This window comes from Larus michahellis, chromosome 5, assembly GCF_964199755.1.
Source record: "Larus michahellis chromosome 5, bLarMic1.1, whole genome shotgun sequence".
Taxonomy (NCBI): Eukaryota; Metazoa; Chordata; class Aves; order Charadriiformes; family Laridae; genus Larus; species Larus michahellis.
The window spans coordinates 13,928,511-13,954,568 of NC_133900.1; the positions used below are offsets into that span (position 1 = coordinate 13,928,511).

Genomic DNA, 26,058 nt, shown 5'->3' on the forward strand with positions numbered 1-26,058 from the left:
TGTATCCTGTTTTATACTTCTCTTGTTTTTATCAGTTGTCACCTATTGTGCCTCAGTATTTTACTCTCGGGTGCTTCAATTATATATGAATGTGATGTGCTTCACAGCAGCTAGTTTCCATTTGCCATCTAAATATCTTTGTACATGAACGGAGTAACCTACATTTAACTTCACAGACAGTTGTGCAAATCTACTGTATTTCAGCTTTCGGTGTTGTGTTTTGGGGTTTTTTTTGTCTGCTTGCTTTTATTTGATAATTGATTTCTAGCTGTTTTTTCCTCTGCTTTCCAAATCAAAAATAAGATAGGGGAAAAAACCAAAAAAGGTTAGGAAAGAAGCCACAGAGCTTATCCCTAAACCTGAAGGGAAAGAGGCAGCTTGGGATATTAGAGTGCCCATCCGACCTAAGAGGTGTAGTCATACTGGTTCCCTTGTGGACCTCATGTACTTAAGCTTGGCAATTTCTTTAAAAAAATGTCTATTACAAGAAAGAGGAGCTAGTAGATTTTTAATGTCTTAGTAGTAGTAGTAATTATTTGCAACACTTTCCTAGTACCCCACAAGACTAATTTTCAGAAGTGCTTTCATCCCACAATTAAGTAAAAGCTTTTTTCCCAGTACTCCTAAAAATAAGACACTGAAAAGAGAGCGGCAAGATCCCTGCTCTAAGACTATTGCCTACGTAGACAAAAGTCAGGTAAAGAAGGTGACAGGCATATGGACTGGCATTGACATTTATATGAATGTCCTTTGACTTATTTTCAGAAAATATTTGCGATGTCCGATACACAAAAAAAGTGTTTGATGCTTGTGTAATTTGTTTACATAAATACACTGAAGGAAAATCAAGTGTACCTCGCACCATGCTTCCCTATGTTCCTTATACAGTATCACAGGATAGTGAAATAGAATTTAGTATCAAATTCTTATTATTAAAGTTACTTCACAGAGAAGGTAATAATCTGTTCAAACTCATGGAAAGTATGGGGGCTTTTAGGGAAAATTGGGTATTAAGACTCACAGTATTCTGTTAAGCAGTAATCTTGCTACCTGCATCTGAATTTCATACTCAAACATGCATTTAATATCATGCCAGTATTCAGAAAAACATATAAAAAAATAAGCATATATTCGTGTAGGAAAAAAAATAAATCTCAGTACTAGAAGAACAGAAAATAGCTGCATAGGGACAAAAATAATTCAAAGCAGAACCCTTTGATATATAGCAATATAACATTGTATTTGTTCTGATTTTTGCTTTTCTGAATCCCATGAGCTCTTAATGAACCTTTTAGATTATTCTGAAATAATTTTTAAGTGAATAATTTGGTAGGATTTTTTTAATCAATTGTTAATCCATGATTTGAGTGGCAGTCTCACTAATCGGGAAAGCAGCATGAACAAGTGGTAAGTAAATACAAATCAAAATGCATCAAGAAATAAATGTCTGAAAAAACCAGCAATGCACTAGGGGATTTTTTGACTTCAAATCTGTGCAAATACAGATTGAGCTTAAGATGTGTGGTTATTGGTTAAACAATTTTTAATGAAATATAAAGACCTATGTGCTCTTAAATGGATAATTTATGTGCAATGTTATTGTCTCTCAAGGTTTAATTAAATGTTTGCCTTGTGGCTAATCAGCTACAATTAATAAATGAAGCCCATATTCATGTCACTGATAGGGAATGTTAAAATGGCCTCCATTAGAATTTCAGTATCACTTTTGTGTCTGGTTGGTAACAACAATCTAATGTATCAGAAACTTCCACAAAATAATTTGATAATGACACTAAGACAAAATTACATTAATATAACGCAATGTTTTTATCACAATGCGTAACTTTAAATTTAATTTGGAGGCAAGTATCTAGAAGTATTTCACGTGGAAGTGTATGCCTACAAAGTGCTTTTCATTCCCAAAGTTTCCAAAGTTCAATTTAAACATTTGCTATACCTAAAAAGAGCAACATTTCTTAGCTTTATGGATACAAAAGAGTTAACACAGTGAAGCAAAAACATCCATTAATTGCCAGACCTACTGGACACAAAGGATTTGAACTATCTCTGGCATGATGCACTAAACGTTGTCTTAGGACTATGTAACACCACCACATTATTTTTCTCGACATGGGCTTTCCATGCCTTTTTCACTCCTGCTACTTTAAGTTATAAACCCCAATAGGTAAGCATTTAAAATGCAGGTGAGCTTCCGTTGGGTACTCTCCCACCTGAATACATTATATAAATCACAGGCCAAAGGCAATGCTGGCTGTCACTGACAGTGTTCCAGAAGCCAGCTAAAAAGAGAATTCAGATCTCCTGACCTCAAAAGACATCTGTTCTATGTAGTTACCATATTGCTATTTATCATTTACGCTGCAGAAGTGCACAAAGGTCTCGGGGCTAGGCCCCATCATGAAATGTTAGCTGTAAATAGTATGCAGTTACTTGTCTTTATCAGTGTTTAAGATGAGAGGCAATCAACGGGTGTGACCAGAACTAGAAAACAATAATGGAAGAGTTTAATAGCAAATAAGAATAAACAATCTTCAGGGTCCAAATGCAAACCTTTAGAGTTTCAACTTACTGGGGAAAAAATATTATCCTTCAGTGCAACTTAATATGAGCACCTTTTGCTGGCAGTCTTTCTGATTATCTCAAATGATTTTTTCCACGATTTAAACAAAATCTATCAGACAAGGAAGAAATCTGTACAGGATAATCACTTAAGTCATTAATTTTGATTGCACCTCCTTTGATTTATTTAGATTCTAATTCAGCCACAAGTCATACCATGTACAAAATCATGAGATTCACTCAGAGGAATCTGAAAGATTGTAAATACTACTGTCTTCTATTAGTGTAAAGAAAGGCGTAATCAATTACAATACAGTAAGGATAGCGGCTGTATATTTTGTCTCAGGAAAATGAAAACTTATTTAAGAATAACTTATTTCTCTTGGGGTTGTAAAGACATCTTTATCTGTAAGTCACTACTCTTTTACACAGACTTCCACCTATTACAGAATGAAAACTATACAAATTAATGTAGTAGAGATTTTTAGCTCAGTTCTGCATGAAACAAAGCTTGTCCCAACATATACGAGAATAAACAGACAAAGATACACCGAATACACAAAACACAGTAAGGTTTTCTAAATGTGATTACAGTGGCTGTTTATATCGGTTTCTACTATCAGTTCTACACATAAAACATTTTCTAAAAAGTGCTCTATAGGATAAACAGTCTTAACCTAATTCTGATTACTATTTCCCATTCAATCATGAAGGAGACCTTCAAACTCACTTGCCTCAGGCACTGAGAAGCTCCAGGTCTTTGACGCTCATGAAAGAAAGATAACAATCACTCTTCAGGGGAGAGAGATCTTATTATACGTACCCCGTGGGTTTTTTTATCCTTTATCAAACTGCACCTTTGTGGGCCTTTAATTTCTTAATGGGTTGTTTATCCTTTCCCCCATAATTCATGATGATAAGCTAGATGTCACATAGATATTGTTATAGTGATGAAAAAGTTGTACTGATGAGCCGAGTCAGTGATGTAGTTTGATTAACTTTTTATGTAAATCTTTCTCGACAGTTTTCAAAAGAAGGCAAAACAAATAAATTGATAATGTTACAAATGTTTCCATAGGTGAAAATCTATCTATCTGATGTATACCTATGAGTACAAACACCTGAAATAAGTAAACATTACCACAGAACCAGGAGGAGATATTAATGGGATAAATTTCAGTTTATTATAAAGAGAGGGAGTGGGAAAGGGAGCGGGAGTAAATATATTAAGTGCACGCTGGGGCAGTGTTCTGTGTAATGCATGTAGAATACAGGGCCTGCAACGGCTTGATATAAAAGACTTAACAGCATGAGTTTTGTAAAGCAGTATTACTTGCGACTCTATCATTCATAAGTTTATTAGGTGATCTCAGGCAAATGCTAATAAAACCTTTGTATGATGCCACCTTTGTTTATCCTATACATGTCTCTCAGGTTAAAGAAATACTGACTTAGACAATTCTGAGATGTGTTAGGTTACCACGAATCCAGTTATCATTTGTAATAGCCATAAAATTGAAGTGCAGTATCTCTTGACCTTCCAGGACTACAAATGAATGTTTCTACACTCTTTTTAACAACACAAAACTTAAATTTCTAGGCATGCAGAACAACAAAGCCTGAAGAAGGGAATTTTTTGCCCATTGTGGCCCTTACTTCAATGTCTGAGGAAATGCTGCTTTTGTAAAAAATAAAATAATAATATATTTTCTTATTTTTTGTGGCATTTCCTCTTCCCTAGTACCTATTTCTGCCAAGCCACATTCCATACTTCCATAAACATTCAGACTAGATTGTTACTGAAATAACCACAGCTTGTTTTAGTAAACCGTAATTGTATTTATCCTCCTTTTAACTGTAACAGCCCTTAGACCTATTTGTTTAGAGCTAAACTGGGAAGGGTTGCTACTTATATTAGCAAGTTTTTAGTCATATGAGTGGTTACATTTGAAGAGAATGGAACAACTTATATAAATAAATGCTCACCAGCACCTTAGAGTAGTGTTAACACAGTCCTGTTTCGCTTAGTTTTCCATTACAGTGTTTGAAGTGACATAAGCAAGGATAAATGGAAATCCTGATAAAACAAAAGCTTATAGTGTCTAATCCTTTTGCTCTAATGCTACTGTGGAACACTTCCATCTAAACACCAGATGCAAGCTATAGCAAGATGAAACATGACAAGAACCGTGAAGTAAAGATTTTGGAGACTTGCGTTTTCTGTCAAATATTTGGCTCTTTCCTGGGCCTATTATGCCGGCAATGGAACTTGACAATGATCTAGTATATCGATGCATAATATGTATATAATGAATAACAAGACTAGAGATCCTTATAGTAATTTTTACACTGTAAGTTTGTTTGATCTTCATCAGCACTGCTGTTTCCATCTCATCACTCAAATAGAAAGCTAAAAAAGGAGACACATGATGTAGAGTACATTGCTGAGGTTGCTTAAACAGGATGCAAGTGCCACAGTAGAACAGTGGAAATCTTCAGTCAGTGTGCTACTACTTATTCAGATCTAAATATGTACTTGCCATAAAGAAAAAATCAGAGAAAAATCCTCCAATTTAGTTGTGTATTCCAACTGCCTCTAAAATTAAAAAAGATGGCTCTTGTAGGAAAAGTAACTTTTATATTCAGTAATACTTTATTGCTGTCAAAAAGAGCAGTACCAGGTCTTGCCTGGCACAGCCTTCCTTGGCTAATTACTACCTGCACCAGGACCCCTATTTATGAGGGCTCCGTATTTACCCTGCTTGCTTCTTCAAGTGCTAGCTTCATGCTGCTACCTGACCAGCAAGTTTTGCAGCATCACCAGTACCTACCAACAAAACAGCTGATCAACATGTGGCAGAACTGGGCTCCATACTAGCTGATTGATCCACAAAATCCTAATGCTCATCTCTAAAGAAACCAGAGGGGTATCACGTACAGAGTGATAATCAGTAAGGTACCTAAATATGGTTTTGAAGAGTTTGCTGTGAAAGAAACATTATAATGTACCTGGGGATGTGTCTCATGTGTGTGCAGGAGAAAACCTATTTCTGGTGGTACTTGGCCTATGATAATACTTAGAATAGCACATTACACTTTTCACTAACGTAGGGACATCAGAAAGGTCGAAATGCTTTTTACCTCTCACATGTATAAGGAAAAGATGCATAGGAAAAATGAATCATTTTACGGAAAGATAATCCATTTTGAGAGATGAAAGGTTTCCTGTTATTTTGCTTTAAAGAAAATTCACACAAAACATTGAAAATTGAGGTTAGAAGTATTGACTGCAAAACCTTACAGGATCTGTCTCCAGAAATTCTCTGGTGGTCTTAGTTTTTGTGTATTTCACTTGGTGGGAAAAACAACATTAGTGCCACAGTCAACTTCTGGTTAAAGATCATGCCAAATCAGTACCTAGCTCAATATGCCACCCAACATCTCAAGGAGTTGCAGAATCTTCTCAGTCACCTCCTTTTGACTCTGGCCATGGGCCTGGTGGAGGAAGAAGTTTGACTAAAGAAATCCTGCAACTTCAGAGATTATTTCTGTTCCACCAGCTTGTCATGTCTCCCCACCTGCAGCCCACAGCAGCCAGCACTAGCTTTTTTACTTTTTGTATACTTTCTGCATTGTCCATTGTGTACTTTGTCCACTGATTGCTGACTGGTGGCATGCTTGGTGTTGCCCCCCTCCAGTTCCCTGGTTTTGTATTTTTGACATTTCAACCTTTTCTCCTTTTTTTCTCCCTTTTTTTTTTTTCATATTTTTCTCCATGATCACTTTATTTTTCACCAACTCTCTCTCTTTCCCCTCTTTTAGAGTGGTGGAGTGGGGACACTTAAGTTTTGTTTTTTTCTGCAGTGGTCAGGTTAACAAGTAACACGAAAATCAAAGCTGCCAGGGACCAAAGACGGAAAGCTAGGCAGGAGTAAAAAACTTTTTTCCTTTTTTTTTTAAATATAGTTAAAGTAACAGTGCACAGGTTCTTAACTAGTCTTACGAGCAGTATTCAAGTATTCAGTATTCAAAAGTATCCAAATAAGTTCTGGGAAGTTTTTGATGTTGCCGCATTTAAGCACAGACAGTATGTTAGCAATTCCTTTTTCACGCAACCATTAAAGCTGCACAAACACATTTCCTAAGGGTACCAGCTACTCAGAATGATCAATATATTGCACTTTTTGCCCCTTTAGATTCCAGTTTCAAATATGCCAACATGTGAACACCAAGTTTTTCTCAAGCTTTTGCAAAGTTGATCTGATATAAAATATTATCCTTCCTTGGACATTATCAGTGCTTACAGAATTGGAAGAAGACCTACCCCAATGACAGGAACAAAGAGAGTTAACAATTGAAATTTTTTTTTTTTTCCATGGACAGACACCCTTTCCATTCAGGACTTGCAGACCAAACATTTCTAGACCAATTACATTGGTGCTGCAACACAGTATTGTAATAGGAGTTGGTTTCATCCTTAACCACAGAAAGGCTCCTGCCTCTCCATATTCCTATACAGAAGTAGACTGCCTTTGATTCTTTGCTAAGGAGTGTTCTAAGTTACATATTGTTTGGCATGCAGGATCCTTTGAACACATCTCCGTAAAAAAAATTCTTACTTTGCTTCCAAGTCAAATGAATTATATATGCTTAACACGGAAGGTGTAGCCATCGTGTAAAATGGCTGCTTGTGAAGTACTTCAGGTATCATTCCAGAATATTACCAGTAATTTAAAATCTGCTGGTTTATCTTCACAATTTTTACAAGTTTTCTTTATATAGGATATAAATAATTGCGTCATTGAAGTCCTTCATCCAAAAAGCTATACGATAATAAGTCAAATGCTTTACTGAAGTCTAATTAAATTACATCAATATGTGAAACCTGCAGCTTCATTAAGGAAATAAAGTCTGTTTGCCACGCTCTAGTTTTCTGCCAGGATATTTTTTTAGCAGAAGCCCATGTTAATTGGAATTATAGGTCATCTTTTAAATTCTTTGTTAACTGAGTTTTATATTGGCTATTCCGTCTTTTGCCAGTGACCAATGTCACATTAATAAACTACTATTATCCCACTTATTCTTTTGAAGTATTAGAACAATACTAGCTTTACCCTCTTTATGTAAATGTCATAGTGTTCCAAGACCTTCTGAATATGAACACTAATAGTGCCTACTTCTTGACATGTTCATTCAAAACTCTTATGCCAGTTTTCTTTTACTAACTGAAGTTGAACTGTCCTCCTGTATTATCATTTGAATAGAAAACAACTCTTCAATACCATACGACATAACTACGTCAGCTGCCGTCTTACCAAATGCACAGAAGAAATATGTATATGCTTTAACATTCCAAGTTTGTCATTAATTACGGTTAAAGCTGACATCTTTATCCCTTAATAGGGTCTTCTCACTATTCAGGTAATTTTCTATGTTCTATACTTGAAAAAAAATTTCATTTTCCTCATTTTAACTCTGTTAACCATATGTGTATTTCCTTTATAACCTTCTACTTCCCACAGTAATTTTCTACAATTCCTAGCTTCCAGTGTACATGTATGATACCACATTCCTTCTGTTTCATAGATGTTTTTGTCTTCCTTAGTTGCGGGATTATTATTATTTGTGGGTATCTAGGCTAACATCCTTAAACGGTTTCCAATTATCATTCTCCCATTTCAGATTAAATTCCTTCTCCCATTGATTTACCTTATAATAGTATTCACCTTTATAAAGTTAGCCCTTTCAAAGCATTAAGTATATATATTATTGGTTTGGACTTAATAGTGTTTGCACATAACAAATTTGATCAAATCATTATCAGTTATACCTAAGTTATGGCTAATTTTTAGTTCTGCGATCAATTCCTTTTCATCTGACAAGATGAGGTCTAATATAGAATTCCCCTGTGTTGGATGCAACACTTTTTGAGTTAGGAAATTGACATTTAAAATATTTTGAAATTCCAAGTACATTTTAACACTGGCAGCATGAGACCTCCAGCGTATGTCACTTGGATTGAAATTCAGTGCAGTACAGCAGTGTTTTCCCTGTATGTTGTAGGTGGGTAAGGCATAGGTCATGCTGTTCTCTAGTGTGATTTGATATCAGCTAAGTACCCTGTCAACTTCTGACTTATCTGATAGAACATTGACCCATAAACATTCAAGATCATTTGCTTCCGATTGCCATCAACTCCGAAATGGGTAATGCCATTTTTGGAGTGCTTTCTGTCCACTTGATCCTTCCAAAGTAGATTACAACAATTGATTTTGACATTCCAGTTTTCCAAACAGTTTTAGCAATAAAAACTAGGTCAAATCTCTGCTAAAAAACGACCTCTTCTGCTGGTCTTAAGTTTCCAACAGTAAAAAAGAGGCTACTAAAAAATGTCTGCTCTTTCTTTGTATTCTGTAGCATCCCAATTACGGTTTCTCTTACCATTTTCATTTGCACTTACCAAAACCTCATTGGTTCCTTCTCACTATTTCCATTTCTTCTAAGCTCCCAGACTCCCTAGCTGATCCATCCCTCAGAAGAACACTTCCTTTGTTACAGAAAATTAAGCAGCATGCTCTCACCAACAGAAAGTGACATAATTTTCCACAAACCCAAAGCCTTCATGTTATGTCACTTACTTAGAGATTAAGTCTAGTCTTTCCTACTTGCTCTTTTCCACAGCTCAAAAGTCCTGATGGATGTCGGAGATCACAGATCCTGAAGGACAAAAAAAAGCCTGCTCACTCCAAGTGTTCATGTATAATCTAAGAGACTGCCCACAGACCTTCCTGTAAATATCGATGTGATACTGTCACTGACTCCTGCCAACTGCAGAAACTTACTCAGCTTTGAGAGCTGCTCCCGTTTGAGATAAGCTTGTTTGGCGCCCATTTGAGCTGCGCGCCAACACCTCCCGTTAGCTAGAGGCCCCGTTCACGCCAAACACCTCGAGCTGTGCTGATTTCTCACAGCTTCCACATTTTTCGTGGTCGAAAGCGGGTCTTGGCGGCTGGCCTGGCCCGCAGGCCTCTGGGCTTGCCCCTCACGCTCCGGCGGCGGGCCGCCTCACGGAGCCCGAGGGCAGAGCCGCCTCGCCCTGGGGCGGCCTCAAGCGGGCGGCGGGGCCTGAGGAAGCCGGCTTGGGGGAGGCGGCGGGGCCGGCGGCCCGGCCCTCAGCGCCGCCCGCCCCCGTCGCTATGGCGAGGCCGCGGGCGTCCCCCCGGCTGCGGGCGGCGTCAGGAGGGCCGAACCGCCGCCGGGCCGCGGGCCGCGAACGCTGCCGGCCGCGAACGCTGCCAGCCGCGGGGGCCGCCTCCGCCTTCCCGCCCGCCAGGCCCCGAGTAACGGAGCCGTTGAGCGCCGGGGGAAGGCCTCATCCTGCAGCCGCACCATGAGCAGAGGTCCGTTCCCCTGGAAAGCTCAACTAATATATATTATTTTTTTTTAAGGGCTGAGACAGTACCAGAGGGAAGGGTTGAGGGTATGTGGCTTATGGGGGTGGTTAATAGGTGAAGGGGGGAAAAAAGTGTACCTGGCTGGTGGTGGGTGAGGGCCAGGAGGCAGGGAAGGGCGGCCATCTTCCCACAGCTCTGGGTGGGACAGCCACAGGGACGGAGGAGGGACGGAGGACCGGTCAAGCGCTGCAAAACCAAGCGCTGGCTGGGGCCGTGGCCTCCTCCAGGTTACTTGGAACAAATTACACCCATCACACTGGCCATAGATTTAAAAAACTTACTGGTTTTTGGTTTTTAATCAATCATATCAGCGCTTCCAGTGTCGTAAAGCGGCGTGACTGTAAGTCTGTCCTGTCACACATCATTTTATTTTATGAGGTGCCAGTTAGCAGCAAATGCATCCGCAAAGGCAGGTGGATGTAGCCATGCCCACTCCCTAGGCTGCTTCCCGTGCTGGGAAACCCTCAGCCCCCAGGTAGGCTTACGCACGCCTCAGAAAACACGTGGGAAGAGCTAGATGGGGCAAACAGGTTTCCTAAAAGATGCAGAGAAAGGCCATTACACTCAGTTGGGGTTTTACCTTTAGTTTCAATGCACGCTGGAGCGATTGCAGCGTGTGGGGAGATTCCCTTGATCATGTCATTAAATACAGCACTTCCGTAGAAACAAACTACGCTGCCTTGTCTTTTGCTGAATTCTGTGGGCATTTGATTATGTAAATGAGATGGGGCTTGGGCCTTATAATAAAGGAGTAAAGGGGTTAGCAGTCTTTAAATTAATATAAAAGCATGTGTTTCAGAAGGCTTATACCTTCTGTCACGTGTCTCTGTGGTAATTTACCGGTAAAGATTAGTTACCTTGGAAATGAGGGGAAAACACCATCCGTTTCACTGTGAAAGCAACCTCCCACCTCTAAAATAAGAATTACATTGACATTATCATGAAGCAGGTATTTTTTTTTTCATTCGCAGGCTTTGAGCTTGAAATAGGAGTCAGGGCAATAGTTTTAATCCTTGTGAGGCACTAATGGTCTCTGAAAAATGCCTGTGTATGTGCCTTCTGTTAGTGTGAGACCTGTGTGCATGCCAGCCTGTCTTATCATATGCTTGATTTCTGTGGGGTGGGAACCTGGAGCGTGTCAGCCAGTGAGGAGATAACGTATGCTCCATCCAGGTCCCGTGTGGGTGCAACCTGGAGCCTGAGACCTGCAGCATGCTACAAAGTACACCTAGCCATCAATAGCTTTTCACGGTTGCAGTGGCTCTACCAGGGCTTTTAGGGTCTCCTCTCAGCTGCTTACCCACCCTGCCTTTTTTGCCCCATAGCTGCAGATGGTCAGCTCTCCTACCTTGCCAAATTCAACAGCTGCCATTAAAATGTGGTCTGTTTGCTTTTTCTCACCTAATACCACAAAACTAAGAGGCTTGTAGAAAGGTTTGTGTCTTCTCTGGTCTTCAATATTGTTGTTCCAAAGTTTAATTACTATTTCTCACTGAATAGCATCTTCCTAAAAAGAGATTTTCCTTTCTATATTGCTTCTGGATACAAACCTGTCATTCTCTGTAAGAAGTGTAATTTTTTATAGTGATGAATTACCCATATGTTTTCATTCTGTTGATTTCTTTGTCCATGACACACTTGTGTAAAATTTTGCCGCCTCTGATTGTAGATTAGTTTACTTATAAATACTATTTTTTCCTTTCAAATGTTATTGTTAGTACTAAGCCCTAAAATAATGACTTAGGGGAAAGATCGTATCCTGTCATCTTTTCAACCTATAATTGCCTTTGTTATTCCATTCTAACACAATTTAAAAAATTGCTTAACTATAACTGTAGCAAAATCTTGGATTAATGAAATGGCTTTTTATCCCAAAAAGGCTAATATAAAAAATATCTCCTAGTCTGATGCTGATCGTTCAGTATCAAGTTGATTCATATCTAACATTTATTTCCCGTAAAATAAATTTCCTTTCACTAAATGTAGCAAATAGTTAAATTCTTCCCCCCCTCCTATTATATTCTGTTTTCCCATTCCTATTAAAAGTTTGTGCCTTGAGGCCTACCAGCAGGGCATGCAATACTACATTAAACCAAATTTAAAAGTAAGGGTGCTCCTGCTGCTAACGTCCTCAGATCACAGACATGCAAAATGAAGGAACTGGCAGCTGAAACTTTAATGGTAGGAAGTGTAGACTGAATACTTGGGGAAAAAACACAGTAGCTCTATATGACAAAAAAGTCCTATTAGCATTTATGTACTTCAAAATGACGAGTTAGACGATTCTACCTAACTGTGGGGCGTTCGGCTTTTGTTTTAAGTAAACCCCTGTGTTGTAAGTATAGCATTACTTACATTTTTTATTCAAAGGATTGTTACGATTACGGTTATGTATTATTTTGAAAGTGAATACAGTGCCTGTTGTACAGTGCACACCGCATGTTCAATCATTTCTCCACCTTATGTATTAACTTAAAATATTATTAATAATTGGACCTAGATAGCTTCAGAAAGCACAGGGAATCACATGCAAGTAAGGTTCCTGCATCGGTTGTTCCTGTGCAAATCAAAAGCACTCCAATGAGTGAAAAACATTGAAAGTAAGGTCACGACCATTCTTATGCATTTTGTCCTACTGAAGTAATCTGAGGCCTGAAAAGATTTGTGTGGAACTGGAGTCCAGTTTTACACGTAGTGCACTGGAAATAAAAGAGGGTGGACTGGGAAGCAGCACAAGAAGGATAAAAAACTGCATCACTGCGAAGACATTGTTTCAAGTAAAGTTGGGTTTGTTTGTTTGTTTTAGTTAAAATGAATGTGTTGCCTCAAGCAGTCCTACAAAGCCCAGGGGAGCATCCCATGTTCATAGAGCAGACTGTTTGCCCCTCGTTAGACTTTGCAAGGTATGTACCTCTTTTCTTCCAGAGTATCGTTTTTACTGTGAATAGCTTTAATCAGCTGCGCTGAGGTGACAACTTATGTTTGCTTTTTTGCAGTGTTTAAAACTGTAAAAATCAGAGGCACGGAAATTCTCTCTTAGGAAAATTTTGTAATTAAAAGGGGAAAAAAAAACCCAAACAAAATAGGAGATGTGTTCTGTTTAAGGTAGATATTTCATCCTAATTTTTCAAAACTCCTTCAAGAGCAACAGGAAGTTATTTCCATTTAGCATTGATATGAATGTAGGTCATTGAAAATGTACTTATTTGGATGAAAAAACATGATTTTTTTTTTTTCAGGCACAAAACAGTTTAGCGTTTCTCAAAATATAATGAATAAAACTGGCTTGAAAAACATTATCATATACTTAATAAATGAGGGAGTTAACAACAGCACCATAATACTTTCAAGCCCTCTTCATGTAGGCACATGCGTACGTGGCTTTCCATTCCCTTGCGCTCGTTTCTCCTCCTAGTTACTTGTATCCATACATTTTTGTCTCCCTCAGTGAGTCTCTCCACTATGCTCTTTTTGCTGGAATTCCTTCCATTTCTGAAAGAATTGTGCTTATTGTCTTCTTACTCCTCTTCTTCCCCGTGCCCCCCCCCCCCGCCCCAATCCTAGCATTCCCCTTAGCCTTTGTCTGAAAGGTTTGGGGCATCTCAGAGTTCAGCAGCTGTGTCCATGTCTAAAAGCACTAAGAATCCAGAAACATGGTACCCTTGGGCCCAGTCTTTCTGAGGGGCTCATACTGATGGGTGTCCTCTCACACACTGATAGAATAAGGCCATGCAGTGGTGTCTTACAATTTTATTTTTTTTTCCATCTTTTATGGCTGGAGCCGTGTTCTGCAGCCATCACTTTTTCCAGTAACTATGTTGCTGGAGAACTCACCACAGAGGTAGGAGGCTTGATTTTTCCCTTTACTTGGGGAGTTTCATATTCAAAAAGATCATTCTGCAGCAGTCCCATAGAAGTTGTGCCTATTTGCAGAAAAGAAATGTGTGATGCTGTAACGGTCGAGACGGTGCTGTAGATGCCTAGTGGTTAGAGCAAGACAAGCTCTGCCATTTTCTTTGATAAGAAGTTTTGAGAAAACTGGAGTCTGACTTAACAGAATAGGCAGTGGGGATAGAAAATCAGGTGAGAATCAGTTTCATCATTTATGCAATTTTGTTCTGTTCTTTGATTGAAAAGCTAGGTGTATTTATCATGCAGTTTATTTCTAGGAAAAATATCAGTATCCATTTTTTTGCTGTATGGTAACAGAAATAATTACAGGAATGCATGGTGTAAAATGTTAACTCTGGGATAGGTGTCCGTTGGATTAAAATATGTTTGTCTTTAAGAAGTGAGTGATTTAAAATTAAATAGGAGCCAATTACAGGTGAAGTAGACTTTTTTATAAACTATTTATGAAATATTGTGAGTCATCATGGAAACACTGGAGAAATAAGGCTAAAACAGTTTGCAAAAAGCAAGTGACAACTTTTGGAAGAAAAGAAACAATGCCTCTTAGCCAGTGCCATCCTCACCTCATTTCTTTATTAAGAAACAATGTCCATTCCAAGTCACAGTCTCAGTTCTTCACATTAATTGCTTTTATTGTTTTTAATTCTCATTGCATGTATCAAGACATTTAAAAATAATGATTATTTGAGTTGATGGAATTTTCTACTGTGTATTTTTTCTGATGTATCATCCGCCTGTCTTTTCTGTGTTATTGCTACATTAACAACATTGATAATAACAGCCAGGATAAGATAAGTCATTTTGGTAACTTAAATTCTTTATGATGTATGACCGTGTTTGTAGTTGCATCAGTCCAGTGCAGGGCATTGCAGAACTTACATAAACAGTAATTGGTTTGCAAGTTGTTGGTTTTGGTTTTTTCCCCCTGGCTGTAGTTATCTTTAATTTAGAGGGTGTTACCAATCAGAACTCAGAAATCTATACCTTAACTATAAGGCAGGTGACATTTGAAATTGTAAATGATTCTATGGGCTTTTCACCTGATTGTTTTTTATTAAAATACTTTGAGAAGGTAATGAGAAGGCATCAGGCTTCCCTTTGTTACAGTTCAAGATGATTTTTAACTGCAGTGTGGATTAAATTGCAGCAAACTGATAGTGATGCCTAGGAATTTGCTTTTTTCAGTTTGGAGGTTTGGGCTCCCCCCTCTCCCCATATCTGGTGTGTTCTCTGTGTGCTACTGATCTGCAGAAAGCTCGTTTTTGCAGTCTTAAAGTACAAAGGTCGGTCAGGGGGTTTTGTGTTGTCTACTGAATACTTTATGTTTAATTACCCAGAGATACTATTTTTCATTTTTTCTATTACCTCATGTAAGCCTATTGTATATTGATGTTTTACATCAGTTTAAAATATACAATAATTACCTTATCTTCATTATCCTAATGACATTGTGTCTCTTCCTAAATTGTGACTGTTTTGGTGTGAAAATTTTGATAGTGATTATATTTTTGGTATCGACTGTAACTGAATTTTTATGGCAGTATCCATAAGGTGTACATTTTGCACAGTCAGCAGCAACTCATATGGATTGTGGTATGCACAGCTTGAAAGCACAAGCCTCTGTTGGTGCAGCTCGGTAGTAGTAAATTCTGGAACAAATTTAAATGCCCTATTTGTGCCGGAAGTTTTCACTATTACATTGCTTTAAATACAGACATGTCAAAATATCTCTACATTGCTTAGCTATTTTGTTTTCATTTAAATGAACTTCATGAAGTGTCTTTGGTATTCTCAGAGCAATAAGAAGCATGACGCTTATATTAGCTAACATTATGAAAAGAATTTACTCTCATCCCTGTAATGAAAGACAGCAGTGCAATACAGACAGAGAAAGAGGAAAGTAATAGATTTATGTGGAACACTAATGTTGAATTTCTTTTATCTTTGAGTGATTAACCAGACAATCTTTACGCTCTTTTAAAGAAGAATAAAAATAAATTCACATTACTTTTATAAAGATAATATCCTCTACAGTCAGGATATCAGAATCTATTTAAATACACTTTATGGTCAGTAAGTGCATATTATCCTTTAAAATTCAAAGCACCTCTTGTGTATCAGAGTGGAGATGCAAAGAGATGATGGCTCAAGTGAAAGGTGAAATGATGTACAGTTCAAATTTTAAAATTAGATCCATGCATCCTGAAATTTGCTGTTTATTTTAATACCCTTAGAATTACCCCCTTAGTGTCCAACTTTTGCAATATGCTGCTCAAACTGTGGAAAGCTGGGAGCAGTGTTAAAAGTCTGCATTGCATTAAGGAAAACATTTTGTATTGGGTTTGGGATTGTTGGTTGTTTTTTTTTTATTTTGAAAAAGTTAAAAACAAAATAGATTGGACCACTCTGATCCATATTGATAATGCAAAAAAGTAATGGTTCTGGTTTAGAAAACAGTTCAAATATGGATAGCTTAATCAATTATTATTGATTTAGCTAATACACAATTTCTTCTAGCTTAGACAGAATTATCAGATAACCAGGTCCTTGAAAGCTAATACCGACTCTGTTTTCTTTCAGAAATAAAGATTGGAAATAGCTACAGACGAAAAAATTAAAAAGATATTTGTATGTGTTTATAGAATGTCTGATATATTACTTTGTCAATATTTCAGTTTTTAGCTCTACTTGGCAATGCTAATATATTATACATGCTGCAGAAGTCTATGTTAGCACCTCACAGGGTTTCTTTTAATTTTTTTCATTTAAATTTAGGATTCATTTGATCAAAGACAAAGATGGCATAGATGATTATTTGGCGAAGAATATCAAAGGGCTGTCAAAACAAGAAGCTGCTGCGTAAGTTGGCTTTTTTGAGGCATTTTAACATCCATAAGTTTATTGTTTCCTTTGTTTCTAGTCATCATAATCATTTAAATTTAAAGTTCCCTAGGCCCTACCCTTTTTAGTGGAACTTGGCATTTAAAAATTGAAGTTGATATTAAATAATGATGGTTCATTTCTCCTGATCTTAAATATATCAAAGCATTTAACTCCTTGGTTTTACTAATTTGTATATTTACCAAAGTATTACAGCACATTTGTAACATTATTGTTAAGATTGTGTCAGTAATTATATTTGAAATTGTGCTGCTTTTTTGGGGTTTGTTTTTTTTTTTTTTCTGAGCCTCTGTGAAATATCTCCTCTGGGGTGGAAGCTTAGTATACCGACATACACGTTCTTGTAATTCTGAATTATTATTTAGCCAAGCCCAAGTGCTGACTTCTGCGGTGAAGCATTTAATACACCATTAGTTATTTAAAAACCCAGTGAATGAAAGAAATCTAGATAACTTTTGGTTTCTTACAGCTGAGGTATTTACATTTAGAAGTTACAAGAGACTATGACTGACTTATTCTTCTAGAGTCTTTTAACAGATCTGGGGTTCAGCACCATCAAAATTAATGAAAGAATTCTAACAAATCTGAATTGCTGGTTGCTTAAGTGAAATGATTTATTTATTTCAATATTTAAATAATAAAAAGATGCATATACAAGGACTCTAGGCACCCTAACAATTAATATTACAAGATCACCCTTGCAGCATAAAAACTTTCTATCGATCAGACAGGAATTCGACCAGCTAGTTTCTTGCAAAACATGCTTCTTTTCTGCTTCCTAGCCTAAGAATGTACCCGCAAACCTTCCCTAAAAACTTTCCAATTAAAATCTAGAAAACTACCCAATTTGAGTTGAGGGATAATAACTTTAACAGTGTCCTAAACCCATACCATAAAATACTCAGCCCGCAGACAAACTTTTTTTTCCTGTGATACATGTCCAATTCACCTTTATTTTTACAATGGTGACATGATAAAGCTAATAAGTGTTCTGACTGTCAGTACAAAGACTGTAATGTATTTGGCCTGATGATCTAGGAGAGCAATTTGTTTAAAGCAAACTCGTACCCCATTTCTTTTGTTTGAACTAAGACTGGGTTCAAAGATGATGGACTAAAGATTCGTTCAATGATGGGATTGGGCAGGTCTTCCTCAGTATGTCATCCTAAGGTTTGCAAAGGTCAACGTGTTCCTTTGTCTCTGGAGGAGAGACTCTGTTATCGTGGTCACAGTCTGCGGGAGAGAGCAGCGTGACAGGGAAGTGAGTTAGGTGAGGCAGTGGGAAGTGCCACATTGCTGCTCTGTGAGTACACATGATTGAGGTGGGGCAGTTACCTTTGATCATGCTGTCATACTAATTGTGCTAAGTGTCATAGCTGGTTTAAATATTCCCTGCTTAAAGAGAAGGAAACTAAGATTGGTCTGTGACTCGGTCACATTCTGCGTGAGCTAGACCAACATGAGGAACAGATCCTCCCTGAGAAAATGCTGTGTTGACAGAGGTCCTGTCCCCTGAATTAAGGGTAGCGTAGTTGCCCTGTGGGTGGGGAAGAAGTATCAGACCTCAGGGAGGAAGCACAGAAATAAATACATTTGCTTATTGTCACCCTAGATCCATACCAGCTATGCAGTGCTGCTGTAGTCATTACGCTACAACGATTGTTACAGCCTGACTTGCCTTCCCAGTGAGCTGTTTCAGTCTTTAGCCCCAGTGGATTTCCACACTTCACACACCATGCTAGGGACAGAAGTGTTCTCTCTGTGATTACACAGGAAGTCACTGCTATTTTAGGAAGGCCTTGGGGCTTCAAAGTGCATTTTACAGATCTGATTTGATCAGGTCAGCCTTTTACTGCTATTGAAAAAAAAAATGCCCCACAAACAAAGGGAACAAAACAACAAAAATACCAACCCAGAAAACCCTCCTGTACAATTTTTCTTTTTATATCCAAACCGTGAGTCTGGAGGTTGTGGAAAAGGAAACCAGCAAGCAAATCCACAATGAAGTGAGAATTTTATCATCTGTTCCACAATACCTACATAAAGCGAGATGTTTACTTACTGTTTTGTAATGTGCTGTTTTTCAAAGTTATCAAAGCCTCTTAGAAGATTAAACTGAAATATCATATGTATTCTGGTTTATTTCTATGGAGATATTTAAAGTATATCTCTTAAAAGATTACGTTCATGTTCTGTGTATTTAATTATTCTCAGAATTTTAGCTTTTGCTAATAGCTCAGCAGTTACAAAATTTCTGTAGTATGTGATTTACTAATGCTGTTCCATAAACATGATACAATCATTTGAGAGCAAACAAATGGTAACGAACTAGCAGCTACACAGTTATAATAGTACTAGGCTAATCTAGTTATAAGAGACTAAATGAATCAACTGTAATTTTAAACCGATTTATAAAATAAGGCAATGCTGTATCTGTAAACGATCATACGGAATTAGAGTATTTTGTATGTCTCAGCAGACAATAGATGGTTTTATTTTTAAAAGTGTGAGAAATGGCTTCTAATACGCTGTGTAGTTTTTTTTAATATTGTTTCCATTCCAGAAGTAATTATTGCACTTCTTTATAAAAGGACAGAATATCTTTCTTTTGCCACCTAAATATCTGTACTTTTGTTTAATATGGAGGTTAACTTGATAAGCCAGTCATCATTTTGCCAAGACAAATTCTTGTAGCCACACTCCTGCTTAATATTAAACATTCTTTATTTTTTTGGTGTATGCTAGGCAGATAACAAATCTATTACCTCCTAAATAAAGGAGTGCATGGGTAGTATCACATTTATGGAAACAAAAAACATTCTTTAAAGCTGTTCCCTAAAACTGTATCCTTCACAATATTCTTTAAAATTAAGATAAGCTAGTTTCTTCATAGTTGAAGGGAAAAAAAAAGGTTGCAGTTATCTTTCTATTATACAGTATTGTACTCTGTTCGAAATGACAGCAAATGAGAGGAATTCTGTTAAGTGTGTTTATGTTATAATCTCATTTTTCTGTGGAAAAAAGTGGAGATGTTTTTCATTTTTTTATTTCTAATAATTTTTTATCCCAGGGTGATATGATAGAAGACGAAGAAAAAACAGTGCTTAAGAAAGATAGTACTTTAATTATATTAAAACAGGGTATTGCTTTGTGGTTTTTTCATTGATTTTGCTTTTATTTCTTTCTCTAAGACTTTAACTTGAAATAAGAAGTAAATGGGGTGTAAGAAGCTGGAAAAGGAAAAAAAGTAAAAGTTCCCATTAATACAGAATGTGACTGCTTTCTTGCCACAGAATTAGGCTTTTGTAAGCTTATGAGGAGGTTGGCTGACTCCACTGGCCTTGTGTGCTTTCCCTGATACTTTCTGTTCTTGATCTTGACTCCCCAAATCATTAATGGCTCAAAATCGGGTTGCAGTAAAAATTAAAAATTGCCCTCATGACTGATTTAAGAGTCAAAAAGTTCCTGATGAACTGTGAAGTAAGGCTTTTTCCATCAAGAGATTGATTCCAGGGTTGAATCTTCAAGTGAGTTTGGAGCCTAGAATGGACCAGAATTTGATACTGTCATTCCTGTTTCCTGATCTTTTTGTCAGGGCCAGAAAGATCAAGTAACCGTTCTCTCCTCTTCATACAAATGAAAACTGTCCAGACAACCATATCATCAAAAAAGAGTTAAAGACTAGAAAGAGAGACTTCAAAATCTTTTTGATGAGAGGAATGGGGTTTTTTAGTAGTAATTAACAATTATACTAGATGTATTTCTGTGAATTGGATGATGGAGTTCTAGTGTCCTCACTTGAGACTCATTGATAGTCAGATGACGTCTAAATTATTTTACAGAGATGGTAGGGGCTGACCTAGATATGCAGGAAACTTCTGTTTGTGTTTTCTGTCTTGTGAGTGGTGGATCAGTATGTTACGGAAAGCTTGCCTTGATAAATTTTTGTCAGTAAAGACATGCTCTGATATGACTTTTTCAGGCAGGAGACAAGATTATCTTATACGTATTCGATCAGATGTGTTTGAGATATAGTATGTTGTTCTGCTTAGAATTCACCAGAAGGCTGGTCCACTTCAAGGTTACTGGAACACAAAAAAGCAAAGGCTTTCATTTGCAGGTGGGCTGTGACCCCCAAAGCAATCGCAAGCTATCTCAGCTAATACTGAGATCAATCGAGATTAACTGATCCATTGTTAAACTACTTTGCAGATTTTATAATGAAAACTGGAATATAATATTTTTGCTCTAGGAGTGAATGTAGTAGCAATCCTTTGCTTTCATAAACCTTTGTCCTCTGCAAAAAAGACCAAAAGGGTTTTCACCTTAGTTTAACTGATCCAGAGAACTAGGTTAATCACCCTGTATAGAAATAATGAAGAATAAGTAATTCGATTAGTTGAGCTCCACCTTTTAGGATTCAAACAGCTGCTTTAAAGTAAGGTGAATTATACTTTTGAGGCACCTATTTCTCTCCATTGCTTATATAGAGAGCTTAGAGTGACCAGACTGGATGTAGACATGTACGTTTACTGCTGAATCCCACACTGGAGAACCCTGGGAATTTTGAAAGCTGTCAAAAGGATCAGGTAGAAATCTGAGAGAGTTGCATTCACTAATTCCTGAGGCAGCATTTCTGCAAGAAGCTTGTAAGTCCAGAACAAAAGTGACCTGGCATAATTGTAAATCTTCTCTTGGTGCCATCTGATAGAAGATTATTTTTCCATTTTTCAGGGAGAGAATTAAAAGGGACAAATCATTTACTATCCTCCCCCTCGCCAAGTTTCTGCTGTTTTTAGTGCCAGTACCAGCTAGGTAGGTTCAGGAAAAGATATGTCAGACAATTAATGAGGGATTAAGTTTTAGTGCTCAAGATAAGTTTGTGGAAATGAAATATTTCTTTCCTACATCCTTACTTCTTCTGCCAGTTGGTCTCTGAATATTCAACCCTATCTGTCCTCCAAGACTAAAGAGGAAGAAACTTCCTCAACTGATTAGAGGTCGGGATGATCTGGAGAGTCCACTGAGGGAGAAGAATGGGGTTTGTGGGCTGATGGAGAGGAGAAGGCCTGGCTTGAAGAGTGTTTTATTCTTTATTTTCATCATAGCCATGAAAGACTAGGAAGCCCTGCTAGACTGGGCTTCTTCTAATCTTGTCCTCTGTTTATAAGTTATTTAAATTACAAGAGTTTTGGTACTCAGTTTTAGATTTATTTGCTTTTCTATTTGTCCTTATTCTAGTCTTTTGTGTTGATGAACCAGTTCTTTAAGGACCGAGCACAAATAGCTGATTGGGGTTTTGATTAATCCAGAATTTTTAGTAGCTGTCACCTCTACCAAATAAATTAGTAAGGTGACTTCATAGATGACCTATGAAATCTCTTACTCAACAAATAGGTCAGAGCATTTTTTCATTGACAGCTTATCGTATTGCCATGTTTTCTTTTTCACAACCTGAAATCTTTACTGGGGCTTCCCAGTTTGAACATGCATACTTTAGGGTTGGGAATTTTGTGTTATAAGGTGGATTTGACCATTTCTGTGTTATGGAGTGAGTCTCTTAAGGGACAGGGGAGGGGCACTGCCAAGAATAAGTGTTATCTTGTTGGTGTGGGTTTAAGGGAAGGAAGGAGCAGGGGCAGCTGCTATTACTAGAAAGCTTGCAAAAGGCAATTTCAGACACAGACAGATAATGTGTAGGTGCAGATTCTGCTTTTCCCTTGTATTTCAGTCCTTCATTGCACAGTACTTGGTTGTAGTGATGCACTGATTTGAGCTGCTTCCATTTCTTCTTTGTATAACACTATGAAGACGAGGGAGAGAGGAGAGCTCAAGGCAGCTAAAAAAGGACATAGCAGCAAAAGGAGAAGTAAACTGTTCTTTCCCTTTCATGTTCAGGTCCTAGCAAGATTATGCTGTTCTTGCTGATGTCGATCTTTGGATATGACCTGTGAGCACCTTATGACCCTCTTTGTTCACATGACTCTGGTTGGACTGGTGGAATGTTGTGTCAACTCATTTACATTTTATAAGGATATTTCTTCACTTTTAAATACTAAAACTATGGAAAAGGGTAAATCAGAAGCAAAGAAATGTATCCTTTCATAGTAAAAGAAATTTTAAATTAAGGCACTCTGTCCCAAACTCCCTGCTGATTGTGGAATGGGAGATGGCACAAGTCACTTAGTGAGCTAGATGATAAATTTTAAATTTCTTTCACAATATTATTTAAATATGTATTTTTTTCCGTCTGAATAATTCCTAACAATCTTGCTTGCCATGACCAAGATTCAATGTTTATTAAACAACTTTCAAAAAGAGATTTTTAGCACTTAGAGGCACACATTCTTTTTGGTCAAATGAATGATCTCTGCGAATTTTGGGCCTGATAAACATATTATTTAGTGTAATTAGGCAGTGATCTAAGGAGCAGAACTCTGTGGGAAGTGGATGGTTTGCCTTTCCAAAAGAAACTTCTCTGTGCTTTTGTGTAATGTGAAAGGTTTTTCTTGAAAAGGTTAAAAAAAGTTCTAATCAACTTCTGTACATTATGTAGAACTTCATTTTCTAAACTCTGCAAAAGAAAGTTTCATATTTAATGGGAAATCATGAATTATTCCATTTATTATCTACTTCCTCCTTTCAAAGACATGATCTGGATAAAAGGCGGGGTGAATAATTTCAAAAAATACAATACATTTTTAATGGGAAGGTGCAAACTACAGATTCTCATGACTATTAGCAAGTATAGAGGAAACAGAATTTTACTTGCAAAAACTCATCAAACTCTTGCAAAGATAAAATACATGACATACTTTAATAAAGAAGAACACAGTGAGCTGAAGTTTTTCTTTTTTTTATGTAACTTGTTGTTTTTACTAAGTTTGGTCTTACAGTTTTCTAGTGCTTTCATTTCTCAATAGTTCAACAATATTTAGTACTGAAGATAATGTACAAGCAATACACAACTGACTTCTATTTTTAAAACACTCCATAAAGGTGAAGCATCACTAACTTACAAAAAGAGTCTGAAATAAAGAAAGTGTAATTTGCCTTCATACAATCATGACTTCCTAATAATTCTCATAGTGAATCATTCTGAATTGTGTAAAATCCTCTTTTTTCTTTTCTTCTTAATCTCTGTGTGGTCTGTTCGTCCTTAGACTACTGAGTAAGTTCTTTTGGGGACTTTAATGAGATACCATAAACAAAAGCAAAAATACTGTGGGCATAGTTTGTAGCAATAGTACAATAAATGTATAGCCTTGTATAGGGTTTTATGATAATTAATAGCATCAGGTTGAGAAGACACAGAAAGTAAATAGTTATTATTATGTTTTTCTAAAGACAATTTTACACACTGTGAAAGAAACTTGCAGAGGAATTTAATGACTTTTGCGATATCATGGAAGTCAAATGGAAAAGGTTCCAAACTCAGATGTTTCCAGCTCTCAGTCCATTAGGTCAGCGCTGAAATAAAAGAGGAAAGTTGAGAGATACTTCAGTTTGATAAATAATAGTCCATAAAATATGGTCGGAATTACTTTTTGTTAATGAACATAATTAATTTAGAAAGAAAAGCAGAAAGATTAATGAAGGTAATGTTTTTTTCTGATTGTGCTTGAAATAATCACAGGTATGTGTGCAGAGGTGTGTGTTCTTCTGTATGAAGAACATTTTTATAACAGTAGCACTTTTATCTTTATTTTCAGTGCTTTCTTTGCATTTGTGTTTAGAGACAGAATGTTCCAAAAGTTCATTGCTAAATTTATATTTCCATTTTCTGGGTTAATGAGGATTCTTAATTATTACAGTACTTACATTCATTTTAAAATACTTTTTCTGTGTCATCCTTTGATGTTTATAATTGATTAATTTTTCATTTTATGTAGTGTTAAAGTGGCAGTGTAGCTTTGAACAAAAGGAAGCGAGTTCAATATATGTGTTCTTTGCAGGATCCTGCTGACAGGTTATGCATCCACCTTTGATTGCATGATTTAGGTTAAAGTGTGGTTTGACAACAGTCAGAGACTGTGAGGCAGTAGATGAAAAATACTGCATTTCTTATGCTGAAAATTATTGTACCTATGTGGTATAAAGTACCTATATATTTATTTTCTGACATACTTTATTTTAATTTTTCTATTAATAGTTCTGAATACATAGCTCCATAAACCTGCTCTTATTTAAAGAAAATTTGAATTGTTGCAAAAGTCAGTTTCAAGTAGATGTTCTTCCCTCTCATGATATGGACAAATTGTCACGCAGTATTTTGTATTTACTCTTTGGAGTAGGGAATTCTTTTTATAACATTTGGGGGTTTGGTGGATTTTATGCTTTTTGTATTAGGACATTAGCTCTTTCATCTTTAAAATTTGGAATTAAAAAATATGCACCCCACCCCAATATAATTTAATTATCAGCCTTATTAATCAAAAATTGTGATGTGTAAGCTAACCGTCTATTACTACTTAATGGCATTTACTGTACTTTCATATCTTTCTTTAACGAGATTACTATAGCCTACAATTTAACATATTACCATCCAGTTAATATTTCATTAAAAGAAAAGTATTTAAACGGACAGTCTTTAAACTAGGACTAAAGAGGGCTGTGCCCTGATTCAGTTAAAAGGCTTTGTATCAGTAGCAGTATGTGGTGAAAATGTGGTGAGTACCTTGATCAGCTGAGGGCTTGACTCACCAAAGTTGTTATGTGTATACATTTTCACACTGAACTCAGGTGCTCGGATATATTTTCCAGTTAGCTGTGTGCCTAACTTATGGTGGATTGCAGCCCAGACACATGACAATGTAGATTTCGACACTGTGAGTGCATGGTTTTATACCACTGTAACCTGGATTGTAGCATCGCTGAATGCGATAGTCAAATCTTCAGCTTCCATATTACCAAGTATTTGCATAAGTGCTTTTTGTGTTCAGCAATGCCCTACAGAAGTTTTAACTAGATTTTAGATGTGGGTCACTAACGGTGTTGCAAAACTGTTATGTTTTTTGGCTGTCCAGCTATAACTGAACAATAATTCCTGTTTTGATTCCTAGGCAGAGCAGCCTGAAATTATAAATTCTTACAGCATGCTTGGCTTTTTAGTGTTTCATATAGTATATTCGGTTTTACTTAATGCATATATTTTTAAAATTTTAGTGAGGACATTCCGGTGTCTCATTGCTTATGCTGTGTGTGTTTGTAT

At 37.0% G+C, this 26,058-nt stretch overlaps 1 protein-coding gene across 13 annotated transcripts in view; it reads left to right on the forward strand.

Moving 5' to 3' along the window:
* The window catches only part of TTC29 (tetratricopeptide repeat domain 29), a 279,336-nt gene that overhangs the window by 133,477 nt on the left and 119,801 nt on the right, over positions 1–26,058 (forward strand). For 8 of the 13 annotated variants that reach the window (XM_074588974.1, XM_074588976.1, XM_074588977.1 and 5 more), the window contains one exon: positions 16,722–16,805. The exons of 1 other annotated variant lie outside the window; for it this stretch is intronic. In XM_074588974.1, coding sequence (XP_074445075.1) covers positions 16,722–16,805 — 84 coding nt within the window. Of the gene's footprint in view, positions 1–9,817; positions 9,981–12,840; positions 12,938–16,721; positions 16,806–26,058 lie in introns of those variants that run through there. 4 more of the 13 variants (XM_074588979.1, XM_074588981.1, XM_074588980.1 and 1 more) reach the window with 2 other exon arrangements.